This window comes from Geotrypetes seraphini, chromosome 10 (genome assembly GCF_902459505.1).
Source record: "Geotrypetes seraphini chromosome 10, aGeoSer1.1, whole genome shotgun sequence".
NCBI classification, from domain to species: Eukaryota; Metazoa; Chordata; class Amphibia; order Gymnophiona; family Dermophiidae; genus Geotrypetes; species Geotrypetes seraphini.
Genome location: NC_047093.1, coordinates 118,466,518 through 118,486,467, shown reverse-complemented (window position 1 = coordinate 118,486,467; position 19,950 = coordinate 118,466,518). Strand labels below are relative to the sequence as shown.

The 19,950-nt window shown below is 41.3% G+C and overlaps 1 protein-coding gene and 1 non-coding gene across 2 annotated transcripts in view; one reads left to right on the top strand and one right to left on the bottom strand.

Moving 5' to 3' along the window:
• The first annotated feature begins 6,864 nt into the window (after window positions 1–6,864).
• Window positions 6,865–7,031, top strand: LOC117368768. The gene has a single exon (XR_004541017.1). It is a non-coding gene; the product is annotated as a U1 spliceosomal RNA (small nuclear RNA).
• A 10,583-nt stretch (window positions 7,032–17,614) lies between these two features.
• Window positions 17,615–19,950, bottom strand: part of KCNT2 (potassium sodium-activated channel subfamily T member 2) — a 242,521-nt gene continuing 240,185 nt past the window's right edge. The window contains exons 17-18 of the mRNA XM_033961358.1: window positions 19,571–19,655; window positions 17,615–18,313 (exon numbers count right to left, since the gene is read on the bottom strand). Of these exons, the coding sequence (XP_033817249.1) occupies window positions 18,202–18,313; window positions 19,571–19,655 (197 nt within the window). The 3' untranslated portion in view covers window positions 17,615–18,201. The remainder of the gene's footprint in view (window positions 18,314–19,570; window positions 19,656–19,950) is intronic.

Here is a 19,950-nt window from a genome sequence, read left to right as displayed (position 1 = left end):
GCGGCAGAGGGACTCAACTGCAGGAGAAAGCCTGAAGCAGCCTGTTTAGCGTGCTGCGGCTGCCAACGCTGGAGGGAGGTTTGCACCGGTATGTGCAGAAGCGGTATGTCCCTCCCCCTCCAGTACGCGTGCAGCACATTGCGCGGCGCATCCTCCCATGATCCTGGTTCGGTCACTGCGCTCCAGTGCGGGCTCTAACCGCCCATCCTCTCTCCTGCCTGCCACGGACCTACGGATCACGGAAGCACGCAGGCAGGAGTGCGCATGCGCGGCTAGCGTTTTATTATATAGGATGCAAACAAAGGCTTTCTTAGGCTTGATAGTTTTTCTGTTTCTTGATTTACTACCTACTTCCCCGTAGGCATGGTTTTCAGATTTTTATTTTGCAAGGCTGAGATCTTTTGGAAGTAAATCATTCTAGCCATTGGTTCTGTGGTAGATGGCAAAGGATAATAATAACACTACATACAACTCCCTTCTACTCAAAAACACACTCCAAAGAAAAAGAGGGTAAAGTGGAAATGAGTGACAGAATCCCTCCTAGTGCAAAGGCTTCAAAAACCGATGTGAAGGAATATAAAGGAAAAAGTGTCAGAGCTCCCCCCCCCCCCCCACATACACCTACTTGAGTAAAACAAGTGTGGGGAAAATCTCCAGGAGTAAATCTCGTCATAGGCATAAAAATCCTTTCACATTGTGAGAAGTTACAAGCTTTAAGCAATGCAGAGAAAGCACAGATTTAATCCTTGAGCACTCTCAGTTGCATACTAGCTTCACTCAAATAATCATGAAGAAAAAGCATGTATACTTATCCCATGCAACGGTAGGTATGTGAGCAAGTGTCACATCGACGCGGTGCTCAGTGTTTCACCAGAAACGGCTGCTTCAGGATGTGCTGGCTCCTGTGAACAGTGCAAAAGCCCAGCTCAAAGACTGTGACAGCAAGAAAATAAAAAAAACTCCAATAAAAACAAACATCTTTCTTGCTGCTGGCATACCCAACCACTTGAAACTCCTCTGCTCCTATGTGGCCTCCCAAAAATGGCCGCGGCAAACCTCACCAGATCACCAAACCTGACATCAGCGAGAACTAGCCTATGGCAGTGAAAGTCAAATAAGCCCCGCCCCGAAACAGAAACGGGGAGGGAATTCGAAAATGCACTACATATGGGTAGAAAAACTGTTCCCCTTAAAATTATCACATTTGATTCCAATCCATCCGAATATTAACGCCTATGAGTTCTTCACTGTTGAGAGTATGGATCCAAAATAATAATAAGTTTCTTTGATGAGTAAAAGAATCTTCAAAATCTGAATCCTCCTTCAGCAGATCCCAATGATGTCTCACCACTTCCACAATCTTCCTAGTAATAAGTGCAATTTGTAAAACACACGTAAGGGTTTGCTTATCTTGTTCCCATTGATTCTGAAAAAAGGATAGTAGACAGGTAGATGAGAGGGATAAAGCAAAATGCAAAAGAATGAAGGTTAGACAAAGTCACCATCAAAAAGATATAAAAAGGATGAAATCAGTCCAGAGAAAGGCTACTAAAATGGTGCATGGTCTTAGTCATAAGATGTATAAGCACAGATTTAAAGATCTCAATAGGTCTACTTTGGAGGAAAGGCAATAACAAGGAGATATGTTGGAGATGTTTAAATACCTAAATAAAAGTGCATTAGTCAAGTCTCTTTCATCTAAAAGGAAGCTCTGGAATGAGAGGGCATAGGATGCAGTTAAGAGGTGATAGGCTCAGGAGTAATCTAAGGAAATACAGAAAGGGTGGTAGATGCATAGAACAGTCATCTCCTGGAAGATGTGGTAGAGACAGAGACTGTATCTGAATTCAAGAATGCCTGGGATAGGCCAGTGGGATCTCTTACAGAGAGGAAGAGATAATGGTTACTGTGGATGGGCAGACTGGATGGTCCATTTGGCTTTTATTTGCCATCATATTTCTATATGGAGAGAGATGACAACCAAGCAAATAACTCACAATCACTTTTCATCTAGACACCATCAGTGAAACATCAACTTGGTGTTTCTACATGATTTACAGCAGCTCTAAATACCACAGTTTAAAATGTGCTACTATATGCATTATCATGTATTATAAAATTGTATGTTCCTCAGCTTTATACACAGGGATATCTAGGCACAGCCAGTACACCCAAAGATAAGTCAAAACCTTTCCAAAATGACAGCTTGCCATGGATGCCATTTACTTATGTAAATATTGATATTTTCATCTGTAAATCAGGAATAATACTTCTAAAATAATCATCCTTCTGTATTTTTCAACCAGTGTTCCATAAGCATCCTTAACCGGTTCTATACAATTTGACAATATATTACAATAGTGTGCATTTATCCAAAATAGTTGAATGCATGATGGATTCTCCTTTGATAAAATAACAACTGCCTATTTTAATTCAATTGACATGAGTGATTTATAAAGTAGCAAATTTGTGAGGCAATCAAATGGAGTCATTGTTTGCTTTTCATGTTAGTTATGGAGGTTGAGTGTCCACTTATTTTCAGCACTGCTGTCCTCAGAATAGCAGTGCTGAATATATGCAATGATGATTATCATATGCTGCTCTAGCAAGGAGCAGATCAATATACTTTGTGATTACCCTAAAATACATACAAAGTATAACATGGGCTCTTGTGTCTTCATATCAAAAATCAAGACGAGGCTTTGGGAATCATCCTTAATTCAAAAAATGCAGAGCAACTTTTGTTTCTGGCTCTAAGAGTTGCTAAAACAACCAGGATCTCCCAAGACTAGAGGTATTGCTTTTCTAATTTTTCTGGAAATTGGGTCTGCCTATGGTGGGAACATACTTTTGACATACGATTTAACTGGATGCAGATCATTTCAGCAATAAGTGGAATATAAATCTTGTCTTTGGTTCTTTAGCATACTCTATGATGTATTGTGTTTCATTCTGGAATGTGAGTTGTAGGTTCTAGATTGAGACATTGAATATAAAGATTCTGCATTGGTTGCTACGGTTGTTTACTACTGAGTTATTCTCAACTGAGACGCTGTTAGGAGTTTGGAGATGGCATACGTCTTGAGATCAGTGGTTAACTCTGTGCGTTTGTTGCATTCTAGAGTAAGTTAATATCTTCTGATGTATTTTATGGGAGCCTTACTCTTCACATTAGCAAGTGCTTTGCAGAGGTTTCTTTTTTTTTTTATTATATTTTTATTATTTTCAACTTAAATTTCAAGTATTACACTTGTACAGAAAGCAAGAATAGAATGGATATCAAATACAATAGTAATATAATTCCTAAGTTAACAATTATACTATTTATGCTCAAGTCCACAAATTAAGATCCAAGAATTAAAGAAACTTGGCGAAGAGAAAAAAAAAAAGAACAGTAATAATAACAGAAAACTGAGAGCTATAGCATTGAGATAGGGGTCACAATATCTAAATTATAGGGCTCAAAGATTGTTAACATTCAGACGAGACATAGCCACGAAGTTAGTCAGTTGTGATGGTTCAAAAAACACATATTTAAACGTACGATAATATACAATACACTTACACGGATGTCTCAAATAAAAAGTTGCCCCCAAAGATAAAACCCCAGGTTTCAAAAGAAGAAATTCACGGCGGCGCCTTTGCGTCTCCCGTGCCAGATCTGGGAACATTAATATTTTATAACCAAGAAAGCTTTTTTGTCTATTTTTAAAGTAAAGTTTTAACAACCATGTTTTGTCAATTGGCAAAGCTAAGGTGATAATCATAGTGGCTGGTGATGCTAAATCCTTCTCAGATGTTTCTAAAACCTGTGAAATATTTAAAGGTTCTTGATCTGAAGATTTTACTTTTGGTTGTTGATTTTGTTCTTTATCAGGCAAGTAATAAACCCTTGAAAATGGTGGTAATGAATCCTCGGATATCTCTAAATTTTCCATTAGATATCTCTTAAGCATATCTCTAGGTGTTACTAACTCGAGTCTTGGAAAATTAATTAACCTTAAATTATTGCTACGTGAGTTATTCTCAAGCATTTCAATCTTCTTCCTTAGGTTAATATTGTCTTTAACTAAGATCTCTTGAATTTGTTTCGATGATTCAATTTCTTTTTCTATTTTTTGAATTGATGAATTAGAAGTATTTGTTTCTTCTCTTAAGTTCTTCAGTTCCTTATCATGTTCCTTAATTTTCTCTTCAATTTGTTGAAATGTAGGAGTAATATTTTTAACAAAACCAGCCTTTAAGTCCCAAATAGAGTCTAAAGTCACTACTGCAGGTTTAATCAGTACAATTGGAGTTTGTGTAAGTGTAAATTGCTCACCGTCCTGAAGTCCTTCGAGGGGAGTCTTCTGTCCTTCCCCCTCAGATTGAGATGGTGTTCCCCCAGACATCTCCATGGGGGCCCTGGAAAAGTGGGCCCCAACCTCCAAGCTCTCCAGTAAATCCTTCCTTGCCTCTGGAGAGGAGAAAACCATTGAATCCGGGGTTTCCCCGCCCCTGGGAGAGCTGGTCGTCTGGGGCTGCGGGGGCGGTGCCCTAACGTCAGGGCTCAGCGTGGTATCGGGCCCAGGAGTATCCACAACGGGTTCGCCTCCCTGTGTCCTCTGCGGGCCGCCATCTGACGTCGCTGTGGCCTCTTGCATGCGCCTCAGGAGATCTTGTATGTTTCCGAGACCCAGGGCTCCAGGACGCCGCGAGGCAGAAGCGGCACTCCGGCCCCGTCTCTTCGGCATCACGGTAAGTAAAAACCGCTAGGAAAAATTCAAACGAATACGATCCTGGGACACGCAGCTCAGCGCGTCCTGCTCTCAGATCGCCATCTTGGATCCAAGTTTCAGAGCTGCAGAGGTTTCAATGCTTTTAATAAAGTTAAGTCCCAGGTCTGGAGCTACTCTGAAGTGGCTGTTTCTTTTATCCATTTGAAACTAACTTATATGCAAGTCACCACAAAGCTGTTGATAGCTTGAAAACAATGATAATGTGAATATTTTGATAAAAGAGCTGTAGATTCTACACTGAGGAACTGACAACTATAGTTTGTTGCCTTTAACTCCAGTAATTTGTTCTTTAAGAAATTGTAAAATAAAATACCTTACCTAATATCTGTGCTTGCTTTTCCAATAAAACTTGCAATTCATTGAGATTTATATTATCTCAAATTTGTGTAAATCTTGATAAAAAATTGTTTTTTGCTGATGTCATGTTTGAAGCACTTGCGGTCCATTTTGTAAGGAGTTTCTGTTATTACAACATTCACCTAGAAAATAATATCTTTGGTTTTTATTTTAAAAATATGTATGTCAACCTGTAACCGTTCTGAGCTGTTTAGGGAGAATAGAATAGAAAATGAATTAATTACTTATGTAAGTTGTAGGAACAGTTTGAAAGTGCTGTGCCCCAGGGTATCTGAGATGCAGAGCCAGTTATGCATACCTCTGCATAGACATGCATTGGCTTCTTGCTTCTTTGGTTTTGGAAGAGGGTATTCTTTAAGGGAATAGTTTTAGAAATCTTTTTTCCACTCATAAAGCCTGTTTTAGACACACTGAAAAGCAAGATCCCCAGCTCTGCCCATCCTTGAGGTTCCAACTTAATGCCATTTGATTTCCATCTCTTTTGAAAGTGAAGTGACATCTTTATGGGCATTTTATTCAGCTTAAAATTACTGTTAGCAACCGAAGAGACAAGATATACAGTAGTGATGGCTTTCAAAATCTTGCTCTTCGTTGACAGAAATGTGTGGCAAATGCTAACAACTATATAGAAAAGTAAATATATGTAATAAAAGAGTATGTTTCAAATATTATTTTGGGATTTTATTTTTAATTTATTACAATATCTTCATTTAAACAAATGTTATGGAGATAGAACCATTACTTTTCATTTAACCTGTGTAAAAATAATCATGTGGTCGATATTTAAGGTGATTTAAACAATTCGTGACCAGTTAAATGGCTTGTAGGTGGCTAACTGAGCATATTCAACAGCACTTAACTGGATAGTGCCCCTGAAAATGCCAAGTTAGCAGGCACCTGACTATTTTTCTTCTTTCCAGCTGTCTACTATCCTCAATAGTAGTGCAGGAGGAGTCCAGGAGGAGGTCCAGCAGGAGATCACCAACAATTCTGCAGACCAGGAAGAGATCAAAAACACCTCCGTGGACCAATCACAGCATGGTGTGGCTGAAGGATGAAGTCACTTACCATCCGAGAGGTAAAATCTTGGTGTACACTTTGCCTATTAAACCATATTAAAATGTTTTTCAATGCCACATCTCTCCCTCCATCACAAAGTCCAATATTCCTCCCCTTTGCATCCCCTTCAATCTGTTCAAAGCATTTTGTAGATGAGACCATTAAGGACCTGGTTATTATAGATAGTTCAGTGCATTTCTTGGAATCAGCTGCTAAAGCACATTTTCTCATTTGAATATTTTTCTTCTTTCCAGCTATCTACTGTCCTCAATAGTAGTGCAGGAGGAGTCCAGGAGGAGGTCCAGCAGGAGATCACCAACAATTCTGCCATCCGAGAGGTAAAATCTTGGTGTAAACTTTGCCTATTAAACCATTTTGTTGTGTTCCGTAGCTCTTCTGGGTTTTGGTTTTATTTTTTTTCCTTTAGTAAGACAGCCGGCTGCTGTGGTATGGGATGCGGTACGGTTCGGTACAGTACTTTTGTCCTGGGCCGTTTGGTTTGATTTTTTGTCATTTGCCCTCTTGTCACGTGCTGCGTTTGAGTTCAGCCCCCTCTCTTTAATCCGCTCCCAGCATGCATTTAGGCAGACAGAGAGCCCTTGGCCCTGAACGTATGGCGTCATGCGGGTCCTTGCGCAGCGAAAGCAGCCCTTAGCTCACCTCTTTCTTCATACTTACCTGGCAGGGGAGATTGGTTCATGATCCAGAAGGTGGCGCTCCCAGGGTGAGGCTCGGCCATTGCACTCGGGCTGTGCTGATCCCTGCGATTTCCCCACATGCGGGAAAGTCGACTGCATAATTTCTGGTAGTGGGGGACTGCGTGCGCGCTTTCCCCTGTTTTCTTCTCAGCTGTGGATCTAAGGACAGATTGTAAGTTAGAGAGGCCTGGATGGGGTGCATTTTGTTGTGTTCCCTAGCTCTTCTGGGTTTATTTTTTTTTTTCTAAGAAAGCCGGCTGCTGGGGTGGGGGATACGGTACGGTACTTTTGTCCTAGGCTGTTTGGTTTGATTTTTGTCATTTGCCCTCTTCTCATGTGCTGCGTTTGAGTTCTGCTCCTCTGCTTGCATTTAGGTAGCCATTTAGGTATGGTGTCACGCAGGTTCCTGCGCAGTGGTCGCAGCGGCCCGCTGCGTCCGGCGCTCCCTACATACAGATTCTTGTATATGTAGAGTCTGACTCCATGCTCCCATCACGATTACCACCGGCCTCCAGAGCAGGACATGCTCCTTCTTTGGAGAGCTCCCCCGCCCTCGGGGAGCTGGTAACTTGAGGGCGTGGGGGCGGAGCCCTCATGTCGGGGCTTAGTCCCAGAGAGATCGCCTCCATTCCACCCATTTGGAGTGTCTCTAACGGGACAACCTCCAGCTGCTGAAGGGCGTTCTGCCAGCGGGGGGCGCTCTGCACGCGGGGGTAAGCTCATCTATACTGCCCATTACGGGTGCTCCTGAGATCTGCGAAGCCCCAGCTGTGCTCGTTCCTCTCCACTTAGGCATCTCGGGGTAAGTTTAGATCCAGGAAATGCACAAAAAATAGTGAGTTCGTCGATGCGTGATGCTCAGCTAGATCAGTCGGCAGCATCTTGATCTCAGCTAGCTCAGTCGGCAGCCATTTTGATCTCCAAATTTATTTTATATCCTGAAAATTGTCCAAATCTTTCAATCAAATCTAGTAAATGTGGAATGGTTGTTTCAGGATTCCTTAAATGAAGCAATATGCATCTTCATAAGCAGAGACCTTGTATTCCCTTCCTGCCTGTTGAATAGCTAATAACAAGGGTTCCAAAATCATATCAAACAGCAAAGGAGATAACGGATATCCTTGTCTAACTCTCCTCTCCAGACAGAAAGCTCTGAAAAAGTATTATTTATATATAATCTGGCAGAAGGGGAATTATACAAGGTTTTAATTATTTGTATAAATCCTGAACCAATACCAAACCAATCCATTGCTTGATACATAAAGGTCCATTCCACCCGATCAAAGGCCTTCTCCGCATCCAGGGATACTGAGAAGGCTGAATCATCCATGCCTTTTGTTAAATTTGAAATGTGAAAAGCTAGCCTGGTGTTATTTGAAGAATGTCTTTGAGCAACGAACCCCATTTGATGCATACCAATAATATAAGGGAGAACCTTGGCCAAGCACAAAGCCAATAACTTAGCCAAAAGTTTACCATCTACATTTATGAAAGAAATAGGCCTGTAATTTGAAACCAACATAGGATCTTTATTTGGCTTCGGCAAAACAATAGTTAGGGATTCTGCCATAGTACCTGTAACGCAGCCTTTAGTTAGTTGAACCTGATATAAATTTAATAGATGAGGTAGTAGGATACTTTGAAATTATTTGTAAAACTCTACAGTGAAACCATCACCACCTGGAGCGGATTCAACTCTAAGGGACTTCAACACTGTTTTTAATTCTTTCAATGATATAGGCTCCTCAAGACTTCCTTTTATATGCTCAGGAATTTTTGGTCCCTTAATTAATTTAAAAAAATTCTAAACCCTCTAGTTCTTTATTTGAATAAAGCTCGAAAGAATATAAATTATGTTGCTGCAAATTTACCCATGTGCATATTCAGAGGAAGGAGGTTTTCAGACAGGTAAATTCCTTTGAAAATGATGCTAATACTGCCTCTTCTCTGTATGTATTCTTTCAGAGGCACTAATGAAAGTATAATTTTCTGTTTCTTCCATTTGTGAAGCTATTTTTGACACCTAAATCTTTCTAAGTTTATACTTTAGAATCATCATCATTTGTAAATATAATTCTTTGTGGCAGTCTACTATTGATATTTCTAGTTCAACCAAAGGCAATGGAGGATGAAAATAACTTGCTCCACTTCCTTGTTTGTCAGCCACTGCTTTAACCTAAAAGCCCTTCCATTCAGTGTGTGATTACACCGTCTCTACTTGTAATCTGCTTCGCCCGTTGCACCTAGAACCTGACCTGCAGTTTTCCCAATGCTACTTTTGGAGAGTTCAAGTATTTTTGATGGCGTATGAACAAACATTCTTGGTGGATGGACAGAGAGTGCAGAGAAATAATTCATGGCACCCTATATGTGTGTGGGAGGAAGTTGAGCAAATAAATAAATAAATAGAGACCACAGTTCATGATATGGATCAACAATTTATTTCTACATAGGATCCAGTATAGTGAGGGTAGTATTCATCTAGTCCTCACAGTAATTTTTGTAACAAATTTTATCCACTAAGAGAATATTTCCACCCGGTGAAAAATATAAGTTTGTCCCTATTTAATTTGGAAAGGTTCACTCTGTTTTGTACTCGCCAGTCTTGTTGATTGATGTCTTTGTTGGTGCTGGTTTTTTTTTTTCCCATTTTACCATGTGCTGCTAGTTATAATTTATAACTGGGGCATCCTTAACATATCCCATAAGAATGGCACTGTAAGATAATGAATGGGACGTAGCAGTCTTTAGAGTGTGCAGGTATGGTGGTTACTTTAGAAGCTCTATTCTTGTTTTTCGCAGACTTCTGAAAACTGGCATTTAGATGTCCATATTTCATGGATGTCTAAATTTTACAAAGGCTACACTATAGTATGTTCATATAGCAAGGGGGCGTGGTCTGTGGGGTTTGGGGCAGGACTGGGGGGGAGGGGGGCGGCAAAATATGGAAATTCAATTCCAATGACAGAAGAGTAAGGGACATCTAAATCTTAAAAGATGGATGGCCCTATCTAGAGCTGGTACTTGTTACATCCAGGTTACAGAAGAATACTCTGAGTAATTCTCTACTAAATGGAGATAAAGGAAGTCATGCTAGGTATTTTTCTGTCTCTGGAGTGCTCACAATTAAATAAATAAAAAGAAACAGAAATAACAAAAAGCTATGGTGGGACATGAACAGTATTTTCTGGATCTTTGCTGTGACTCTCAAATTGCTACTTTAACCATTAGGTTGTTCCTCCATACAAAACAGTGCTGTGGCCATTGTGTAATATGTGTAATATGTAACATTCCTCTGCTGCCACCTCTTGTTTTCCTTCATTCATGCTTTAGACCCGATCCTGCCAGGAGTGTGAACTCCTCCCCCTGCAGTCCATTGGAGAGATCAATCTGCCTGCTTTTAAATATCAGCAGCAGTGGAGATCAACTGCTTTTACACCTAAGCAGCAACGGGACCAACCACAACCACCGAGAGCACACAGACCCGATCCTACCAAGAGTGTGAACTCTTCCCCCCATGCAATCCGCTAAGAAGATCGACTGTCGGCTCCGGGCGGCTTTCCCGCAGAGGAGAGAATCCTGCATTCACCGTGGGCCTCATCTGGGGCAGCCTCCTTGGAGCGGCTGGGGCACGGGCAGTGTGTCTGGGAGGGAATGCATGGATGGGAGAACATCGCAGGGGAGGAGACATAGGCATCCTGGGACTGTCGGCCAAGTCTCTTCCCTGAAGAAGCCCTTTCTGGATACGTCAATCGCTCCTCCTAAACTTACTTGCTCCACTTCATCACTGACGCTGAAACCGTGGATTGAAGACAAAGTTTTATTTTATTTTTCTTTCCAGCTTATGATTTATCTTTAATCTTATCTATTGTTTTGCCTTTTGTCTTTGTTTTGTTCTATTTCTATCATTTAAATTTCTTCAGAATTCTACTGTTCAACGGCTCCCCCTTCTGCTTCTATTCCTTTCTCTCCTCTCTTCTACCTTCCAAAGTATTTAGATCAATGCTGTCTTGTTAAAATGTTTATTTTATTTTTATTTTTCCTCTAACTCTACTTTTCACTTCTCTATTACCCTCCAGGTACTTTAGTTAGATTGTGAGCCTTCGGGACAGTAAGGGAATTTTTCAAGTACCTTTCTTATTTCTAATCTTAATGTATATTTTCTGTAAACCGCTTAGAACCTAACGGATGTAGCGGTATATAAGAAATAAATTACATTACATTACATTACATTATGCGGGATGTTTCTAGTACATAGACGTCTATCTCACATATAGCAAATTTACTTACCTGTAGCAGGTGTTTTCCGTGGACAGAAGGCATATATTCTCATATCTGGGTGATGTTATCCACGGAACTGAGCAGTCAAAAAGTGTGCTGCCACTTTATAAATTTTAAGACTGCCTGTATCACGTGCATGCTGGTGCTTTCCCGCCTGATGTCTGCTTGGGGGATCTGTAGTTCAGTAAGATAGCTAAGAAGCTAACTATGGGAAGTGGGAGGGTTATGAGAATATATGCCGGCTTGGAGAACACCTGCTACAGGTGAGTAACTTTGCTTTCTCCTAGTACAAGCAGGCATCATATTCTCACATTTGGGACTCCTAAGCCACCAGGATCACACCTCTCAGAAGAGGGTTATTGCCAACTACCTGGTAAACTGAAAGGATTGGAGGGAAGTTGGCATATAAGCAGAGAATACATTTTGTAGAACTGCTTTAGCTGAACATTGATGTCAAGGCACACTTCAGAGACGATACCAATTGCAGAGATGGTGATTGTGCATCAGAGCATTGATGTTTAAAGTATGTCGATGGAGAAGATGCCTGATGCATACTTTGATGGGGAGACATGTTTATGCTTCTTAGCTCACTTATGAGACTTCCCCTAAGTTGTGGCACTGAAGATAAAAATATAGGATGCACTGTTGATGCAGTCAGTGCCAGTGTCAATACTGGAGTAATTTGTGGCTTTGTTGGGGTCATAGTCTCCAGCCATATTCGCTGTTCTCAAATTGCAACTTTTAGGCTTTAAGCAACCTCTTTTGCATTTGAGAGCAGAGTGTGCATGAAATGTCTTGATGATCAGGACCTAGGCACTGAACACACCAGTTATCAGGTCTGCACCTGAAATGGTCCTTTGATGTTGAGTGTACCACTTGAAGCCGCTAGAACAGGGGTGCCCAACATGTTGATCGCGATCGACCAGTAGCTCAGGAAGGCAACGCGAGTCGATCGCGGAGCCCATCCTGGGCTCCGTGATAGACTCGTGTTGCCGTCCTGATCTACCGGACCAATCAGCCTTCCTCTCCAGTGTTCTCTCTAGGGCCTTTTAGCTGGGCGGTCCGCCCAGCTGTCATCTGCTGCTGCTGCCGCCGCTGCTGAACATTAAAAAAAAACCGGCTTGGAGATTTCAGCCCGTAGCGAACTTATGCTCCGGGCTCTAACGTGTGCATACCGGCTTCCCTTCTCTTCCCTTCGAAACCGGAAGTTATGTCCGGGGGGGGAGAAGGAAAGCCAGCACGCACATGTTGAGAGCCCTGAAGCAAGCGTTCGCTATGGGCTAAGGCGGGAGACAGGTTAGTGAAGCATTTGCTCTTCTTGATGCCGGGTCCTGCCTACTTTCTGTTTCTGCGAAGGCAGGACCCGGCAGCATTTCCCCCAATAGGTCAATCGCGATCTTGGGCCAATCAGCCTTCCTCTCCCCGACGGCAGAATTGACGTCGGGGAGAGGAATGCTGGTCAGCGAAGCAGGGAGAGCTTGGGGCAGTGTCGGCTTTCGGGCCTGTTATTGGTGGCGGTTTGGGTCCTGGTCCCCGATGGCAGTGGCTTGGGGGAGGGCAGGGAGAAAGAAAGAAAAAGGGCAGGCAGGGAGACAGAAGGAAAGAAGAGAAACAGAAAAAAAAAGAAAGGGAGGCAGAGAGAAAGAAGGCAGGGAGAGAGGAAGGAAAAGTTGGGGGAGGGAATGAGGTCAGGAGGAGAGGAAGCATACAGGCTAAAAGAAGGGAAGAAAGATTGGATGCACAGTCAGAAGAAGAAAGTGCAACCAGAGACTCATGAAATCATCAGACAAGGTAGGAAAAATGATTTTATTTTAAATTTAGTGATCAAAATGTGTCTGAATTTATATCTGCTATCTATATTTTACACTAAGGTCCCCTTTTACTAAACCGCAATAGAGTTTTTTAGCACATGGAGCCTATGAGTGTCGAGAGCAGCGCTGGGCATTCAGCGCAGCTCCCTGCGCTCTAAAAACTGCTATCGTGGTTTAGTAAAAAGGGAGGGGTGTATATTTGTCTATTTTTGTATGGTTGTTACTGAGGTGATAGTGCATAGAGTCATCTGCTTTGACCTCTTTGAAAAACCCTGGAATAGGAATGATAATTAACATTTTCTATGCGTACAGTGTGCGTTGTGTTTTTTAAAAATTTTATTGTTGGTAGATCATTTTGACTTGGTCATTTTAAAAGTAGCTCGCAAGCCCAAAAAGTGTGGGCACCCCTGCGCTAGAACCTTTGGACATTGATGGAAAAAATGCCAATGTGAAGTCAAAGGACTCAGTGGCCCGGGAAGGTCGAGTAGATGTGATACAAAAAAAGTGCAACATTCTCAGAAGGCCCCAAAAACCAGAAGTGGAAAAAAAATGAAATGTTTTGACAAAATGAAGAGAAATGAAAGAAAGCAAAATATTATGACAAAAACTGAAAATAAAAAGAATGGGAAGGCACAAAAAAGTACTAAAGTTTGACATGCTTAGAGAGACTCTAAAACACAGCTTCTCAACTCTGTGGAAAACTAAGAACTGCAGGTACTGCAAGCTAACGTCAGGCGGAAAGGCATCAGCACACATGTGATAAGGGCCATCTTAAAGTTTCTAAAATGACAGTACATTTTTTGACAGGCTGTGCTGGGTTCCATGGATGACTTCACCCAGAGAATATGGTGCATGCTTGTCCTTGGGGAATTTTTACAACAGGCTGTATCTAGCTCTAAAATAAATCTGAAATGGACATCCATTTGTGATGTACTAACTGGAATGCCCACATTTTGAGTTGGATATTCTTTTAAAAATGCATGTTAAGGTCATGGTGCATATAATGAAAATATTGTGCTTCACAATAACTTTATCAGCATAGGAAAAAGTAAGCACTAAAGTTAATGCAGTGGCGTACCTAGGGTATTAGGCACCCGGGGCCCATCATTTTTTGACACCCCCCCATGTAAAAAATATTTTTTGTAATAACCATGAAACGGTATAAATGGTCAGAATAGAAACAGGGAGTGAAAATATTCTTGTATTGAACCTCATATATGTAACCATTATTCCAAACATACCATAACATAACATAAATTATGTCTGAATTGTCATGACATCAGAAGTACATATGGAGTAGTTGCAGGTGATGCTTGGGACAGTTCTGATTGTGTTAGTTCGGTTTTATGTGTTTTTTGAATAGAAGGGTTTTTATTTCTTTTTTGAAGGTTTTGTAGTCTGTGGTCGAGCTCAATAGGTTGTAGAGTTGGGGGTCGAGTGTTGCAGCTTGAATGGCTAGGAGGTTGTCGAACAGTTTTTTTTCTTTTGACGTTTTTGGTTGGAGGGTGTGTGAATGGTGTGCGAGTTCTCCTATGTCTGGTTGAGGTGGATTTAATTATTTAGCTGAAGAAATTAATTACCCCCCCCCCCATTCCACACACCTTAATTCTCTTCCAGTTTTGATCCCATTATAAAAAACACTGATAAGTTCCCAGAAAAAAAATAAATTAAAATAAGAAGTGAAAACAAAGGCCCCTACAGATGAGAACATAACATAAGAATAGCCTAACTGGGTCAGACCAATGGTCCATTATGCCCAGTAGCCCATTCTCATGGTAGCCAATCTAGGTCACTAGTACCTGGTCAAAACCCAAAGAGTAGCAACATTCCATGCTACCGATCCAGGGCAAGCAGACACTTAATAACAGACTATGGACTTTTCCTCCAGGAATTTGTCCAAATCTTTCTTAAAACCAGTTAAGCTATTTGCTTTTACCATAACTTCTGGCCACTTCATTTTTAAGCTTAGATCTTTCCTTCCAAACAGAGACCTTGCTAGATGTCAAATACAGCACAAGGGAACTTCACACGGACTTAGCTGTGCAGTGCAAAAATGTGCAAAGGACTGGTTTTTTCTTTCGATCACTACATAGCCTAATGCCACACAAGCAGCACTGTTACAAAAGGTCAATGATAAGGTTAACAAAGTTTTCTTCCTTGGACCACAAAGAGATACTGACAAACCACTGGAAGAGATCCCAAAACAACTACCTAGGCACAATACCCAAAGACCCACTCAGTGTGTGAACCAGTTGAGTGGAGTGGACTAACTGGGGGGTGGAAATAGGCCCGGAGTTTGCTCAGGAGAATTTCCCAGACCACCTCTTCCTCTCAACACATTGACACACTGCCACCACCACCACCACTAGGAACACCTCACTGGGTAGGCCAGCAATGCTTATAAACTTTATAAAACACATTATTATATTTTTTCATAAAGCACATATTTTAACTGAACTCTCTGACATCCTCAGCCTTTCCATTCACAAAAATAGAAGGAAGAAAAGTTCCCATTTCCTGCTGTCTCATGTCCCCGGCCTATACAATATTTTTCTTCTGCAGACCGTCTGACCAAATCCTCGTTTCACTTGCATTATAAAGTACCGAGGATGCCATCTCTCCCCAATCCCAGGTCCTAAAGTCTGAGACAGTAGCGTCAACTGCCCGATTCAGGAAGAAAAATTTCGATTCAGCCTATTTAATTGGTTTTTCGATTTGATTTTCCTGCCCAGTTGGGTGATTTTTTTCAAAAATCCTAGTGGGTTTTATAGCCTTTTCATCCCCTTTGGCTTCTCCTAACCACACTGGCGCTGTGGTGTAAATAAAATAAAGAAACAAAAAGGACTTTCCCTCTCTCTGTTAAATCCTAGCTCACGTTTGCAGTCTAACACCAGCTCTGGCAGGATACACATTTCAAATCTGACATATTGTAATCACAAAACAGAAAATAAAATTAATTTTTCTACCTTTTGTTGTCTGGTTATTTTTCAAATCTTGTTGGTCCCAGGCTCTGGTTGTTTTCTGATAACTTGCTTGCCAGGGTCTCCTTCTTTCTTCATGCTAACCATCCATCTGCCATCTCTGTCCTCCCTTTCCATTTCCCTTCCCTCCCCAGGAAGTCTGGTATCTTTCCTTTTTTCATCTCCCTCCACAAATCCACCTTTTCTTAACTACCCTTTCATCCGGCATCTCTCCCTCCTTCCCCACCACCCCAGGGCCCACCATCTCTCCCTTTCTTTTCCCAATTACCCTCCTATCCAGTATCTCTATCCCTCCTCCACACCATCCCTTGTGTCCAATTTCTCTCCCTTTCTGTTCCTTCCCTCCCTAAATCCCATAGTCCATCATCTCTCTCCCTCTCCTCTATTTTCAGACCCATTATTTCTTCCCCCCCAAAGTCTGGCATATGCACATCTCTTTGAACACCCCCTTCCCTCTGTGTACTTCTACACCAGGGCCCACCCCCAAGGCCTGTCCCCCCCCTTAAAGGTCTGCATCTCACCCCTGAAGGCCTGTCCCCCCCTTGAAGGTCTGCAATCCCCCCCGAAGGCCTGCACCCCCCGAAGGCCTGCAACCCCTTGAAGGCCTGTCCCCCCCTTAAAGGCCTGCCTGCCTGTCCCCCCCCGAAAGCCTGTCTCTCCCCATGAAGGCTTGTCCCCCCCATTTAAGGCCTGCATCTCCCCCTGAAGCCTGTCCCACCCCCTTTTAGGCCTGTCCCCCCCTTAAGGTCTTGCTGCCTGTCCCCCCCTTGAAGGCCTGCCTGCCTGTCCCCCCCAAAAGTCTGTCTCCCCCATGAATGCTTGTTCCCCCCCTTTCAGGCCTGCATCTCCCCCTGAAAGCCTGCCTGCCCGCCCCACCCCGAAGGACCGCTCGCCCCCCCCACCCCGACGTCCGGTTCTTCCCCTCTGGCCTCCCCGCATCATTTAGAGTAGCGAAGCAGCCTGCAGCAAGATCGCGATGTCAGCGATCTTGTGCTGCTTGTGCTGTCCTCCGCCGTGGACCCGCCCCCCTCCTCTGACATCAGTGGAGGGGGCGGGACCGCGGCAGAGGAAACAGCACAAAGCAGCGCAAGATCGCTGACATCACGATCTTGCTGCAGGCTGCTTCGCTACTCTAAATGATGCGGGGAGGCCAGAGGGGAAGAACCGGATGTGGAATTAATGGGCTTCGGTGCCATTGCCATGTGGCAGCCACAAGCACAGCTTTGTACAAAAAAAAAAAAATGTGGGGGAGTGTTTTATTTTTCATTGGCTATCTTAATATGGAAATGTAGACAGTTTATCAAATGAAATCTTTGCCTTTATTAAATTTTTTATTTACTGCTTTACAAACAAGCCCATTCAAAGTAATGTACATAAAATTTCAAAGTGGTTTACATAAAATAAACACTACTCTAAATTAAAAATATTACAGTAAAACTATGCTTACAAGCAGAATAAATTGGTATACTCTCTATATCAGGGATCTCAAAGTCCCTCCTTGAGGACCGCAATCCAGTCAGGTTTTCAGGATTTCCCCAATGAATATGCATTGAAAGCAGTGCATGCACATAGAATTCATGCATATTCATTGGGGAAATCCTGAAAACCTGATTGGATTCCTGCCCTCATGGAGGGACTTTGAGACTCCTGCTCTATAGCTACTATATATATACAGTATATTTTTTACCCTTAAGGGCTATTGGGCTGGTAGACAGGTGGGTATTGGGGGGGTTATGGAGGGATCAGCATAAATTCTAAGGGGTATATGGTGAGATGTATATCTGGCATCCTTTATGTGAAGTTCACAGCAGTGCCCTTTAAGGTGCGCACTAATATTTATCACACTCTAAAAAGCATAGCGCACCTTAGTAAAAGAGAGGAATAGTGTCCTTCTGGAAGTTTCATTTTTTTCTTTTAAATATATGGTTACAAATACATTCTCAGCCTTTAGTGTATCATATCATTATACCACAGCTTGCTGTAACAATTCCCACTAAGAGGCTACTACTGCAAGTTGCTATGAATTTTGAACTATCCAGTGCTAAATCAGAACTTGAGATAAGAATCACCAAATGAATTGATTTTACTTTTTAAGATTGAGGTTGATGTTCCTTTCTTGAGTGATATATATCTCACTGAAGAAAGGAAATTAAAACAAGTAAAAAAAAACAAACTATTTAGATCTAAGAACAGCCAACAGAAACAATCTTTGCATATAAAGAAAAAGGTGATGAAATCAGAGCTGTGTTTCAGCACTTGTGTCTTGTCCTGTTGTATTGGAAATACTAGTGTTACAGCTGGAGGTGGATTTCGGAACATAAGCCAATGGATCAGGTCGAATCAGATATCTGTAAATAATTTTAGAATAAGTTGTACAAGATGACTAAGATACAGTAAAAATACCACCACTTTTAAACATAAAAAATTGACCACCTAATAATTTGTTAAAAGAAAATGTTATCATGTCAATGCTAGAGCAATATTTGAAACACCACAATTTATGGAGATATTTACATCTAAAGTTTCCCTTGGAGGAAATAAGGGTTAAGGGAACATGATAAAAACTTTTAAAATAATACTGCTCATCTTTACAACTTTAGCCTTCGACGAACCTCAATTTATATCTAGATTATTAATACCCCACAATTCTCAATGCTCACTCCGTTCTTCTGGTCAAAACCTCCTCACAGTTCCCTCTCTGAAAATTATTGGTACAAGAAGAGCTGACATATTCTCTGTGATGGGACCTCAATGGTGGAACGCCCTCCCACAATACATTAGAATCGAAAAAGACGTTATAACATTCAAAAAACTTTTAAAATCTTATTTATTCAAAGACGCCTTCAATATTTAAATGTTTAGTGAGATTCCAAATTATGCTGTGGTTTAACTTCCCCTTACCCTTGTGTTCTTTCCATTCCTTTTACCTTAAATTGAAAATTGTAATTTTTATCCTTTCCCTCCCAATTCATGTTTATTTTTAACGACAGTACATTGTTAAATGTTTGTTTCTTTTTATTATACTCTATTTTAATTTTGTATATCGCTTAGTGATTCTAATAGGCGATTTATCAAATTTATTAATAAACTTGAAACTTGAACTTGAATAACATGGGGAAGTGAAATCTTTCAAAAAAACACAAAGTTCAAAGATTAAGGGATCCTGCATGGAAAAAACCTTTTTATCGGTGCTTGCCTTTCTGAGTCTTAGTTGTGCTTTTTGTACAGTACACTGTAGATGGGTGGGATAAAAATGTCTTAAATAACAAGAAAATGATGTGAAGCTTCAAGAAGAAAAGTGCAGATGAGAAAATGCTTCTTGGCTGGGAGTATAAATGATACCTGAATTAGCCTACTAGCAGAGGCAGTGGCAACCCAAACCATGCTGGAGTTTAAGAATACTTTGCACAGGCACAGAACACAATAGCAAATGGCAGGTGAGGGGAAACATGAAAGAAAAAGTTGTGGAGGGTGGTGGTGGGAGCGGGATTGAGAAGTCAGGTGTAAGAGACAAATGGTTTTAAAATGAAGTCGATACAAAAATGAACTCTGGCAAGAAACAGAAACACTCTGGCTCAGGTTTATAACTGATGCGATTAACTTACACAACGTCATTAAGCTCCAGCCTTGTGTCTGGAGAAGGATTGATGAGGATATAGGAGAGCGTGTTTTGCTGATCATTCATTTCATCTAAAGGACAAAAGCAAAACAAGACTGCCAGTAAGGTTATTTTTAGCAACTTTTATTAAGAATGATTGTTTCCTTTTTTTTTTTTATTTTTTAAAATTTTTTTTATTTATAAAATTTTCATTCTTACAATAAATGAATAGCATAATATTTAATTTATAATAATTATAGTTGTATGTACAATATCATATCATATATATTGAATCCCTTTCCCCTGTTATTTGTTTTTTCATTTTTTCTCATAGTAATTTCTATATTTCCCTCCCTAACCCTATATTATTATTATCAATGTGTTAAG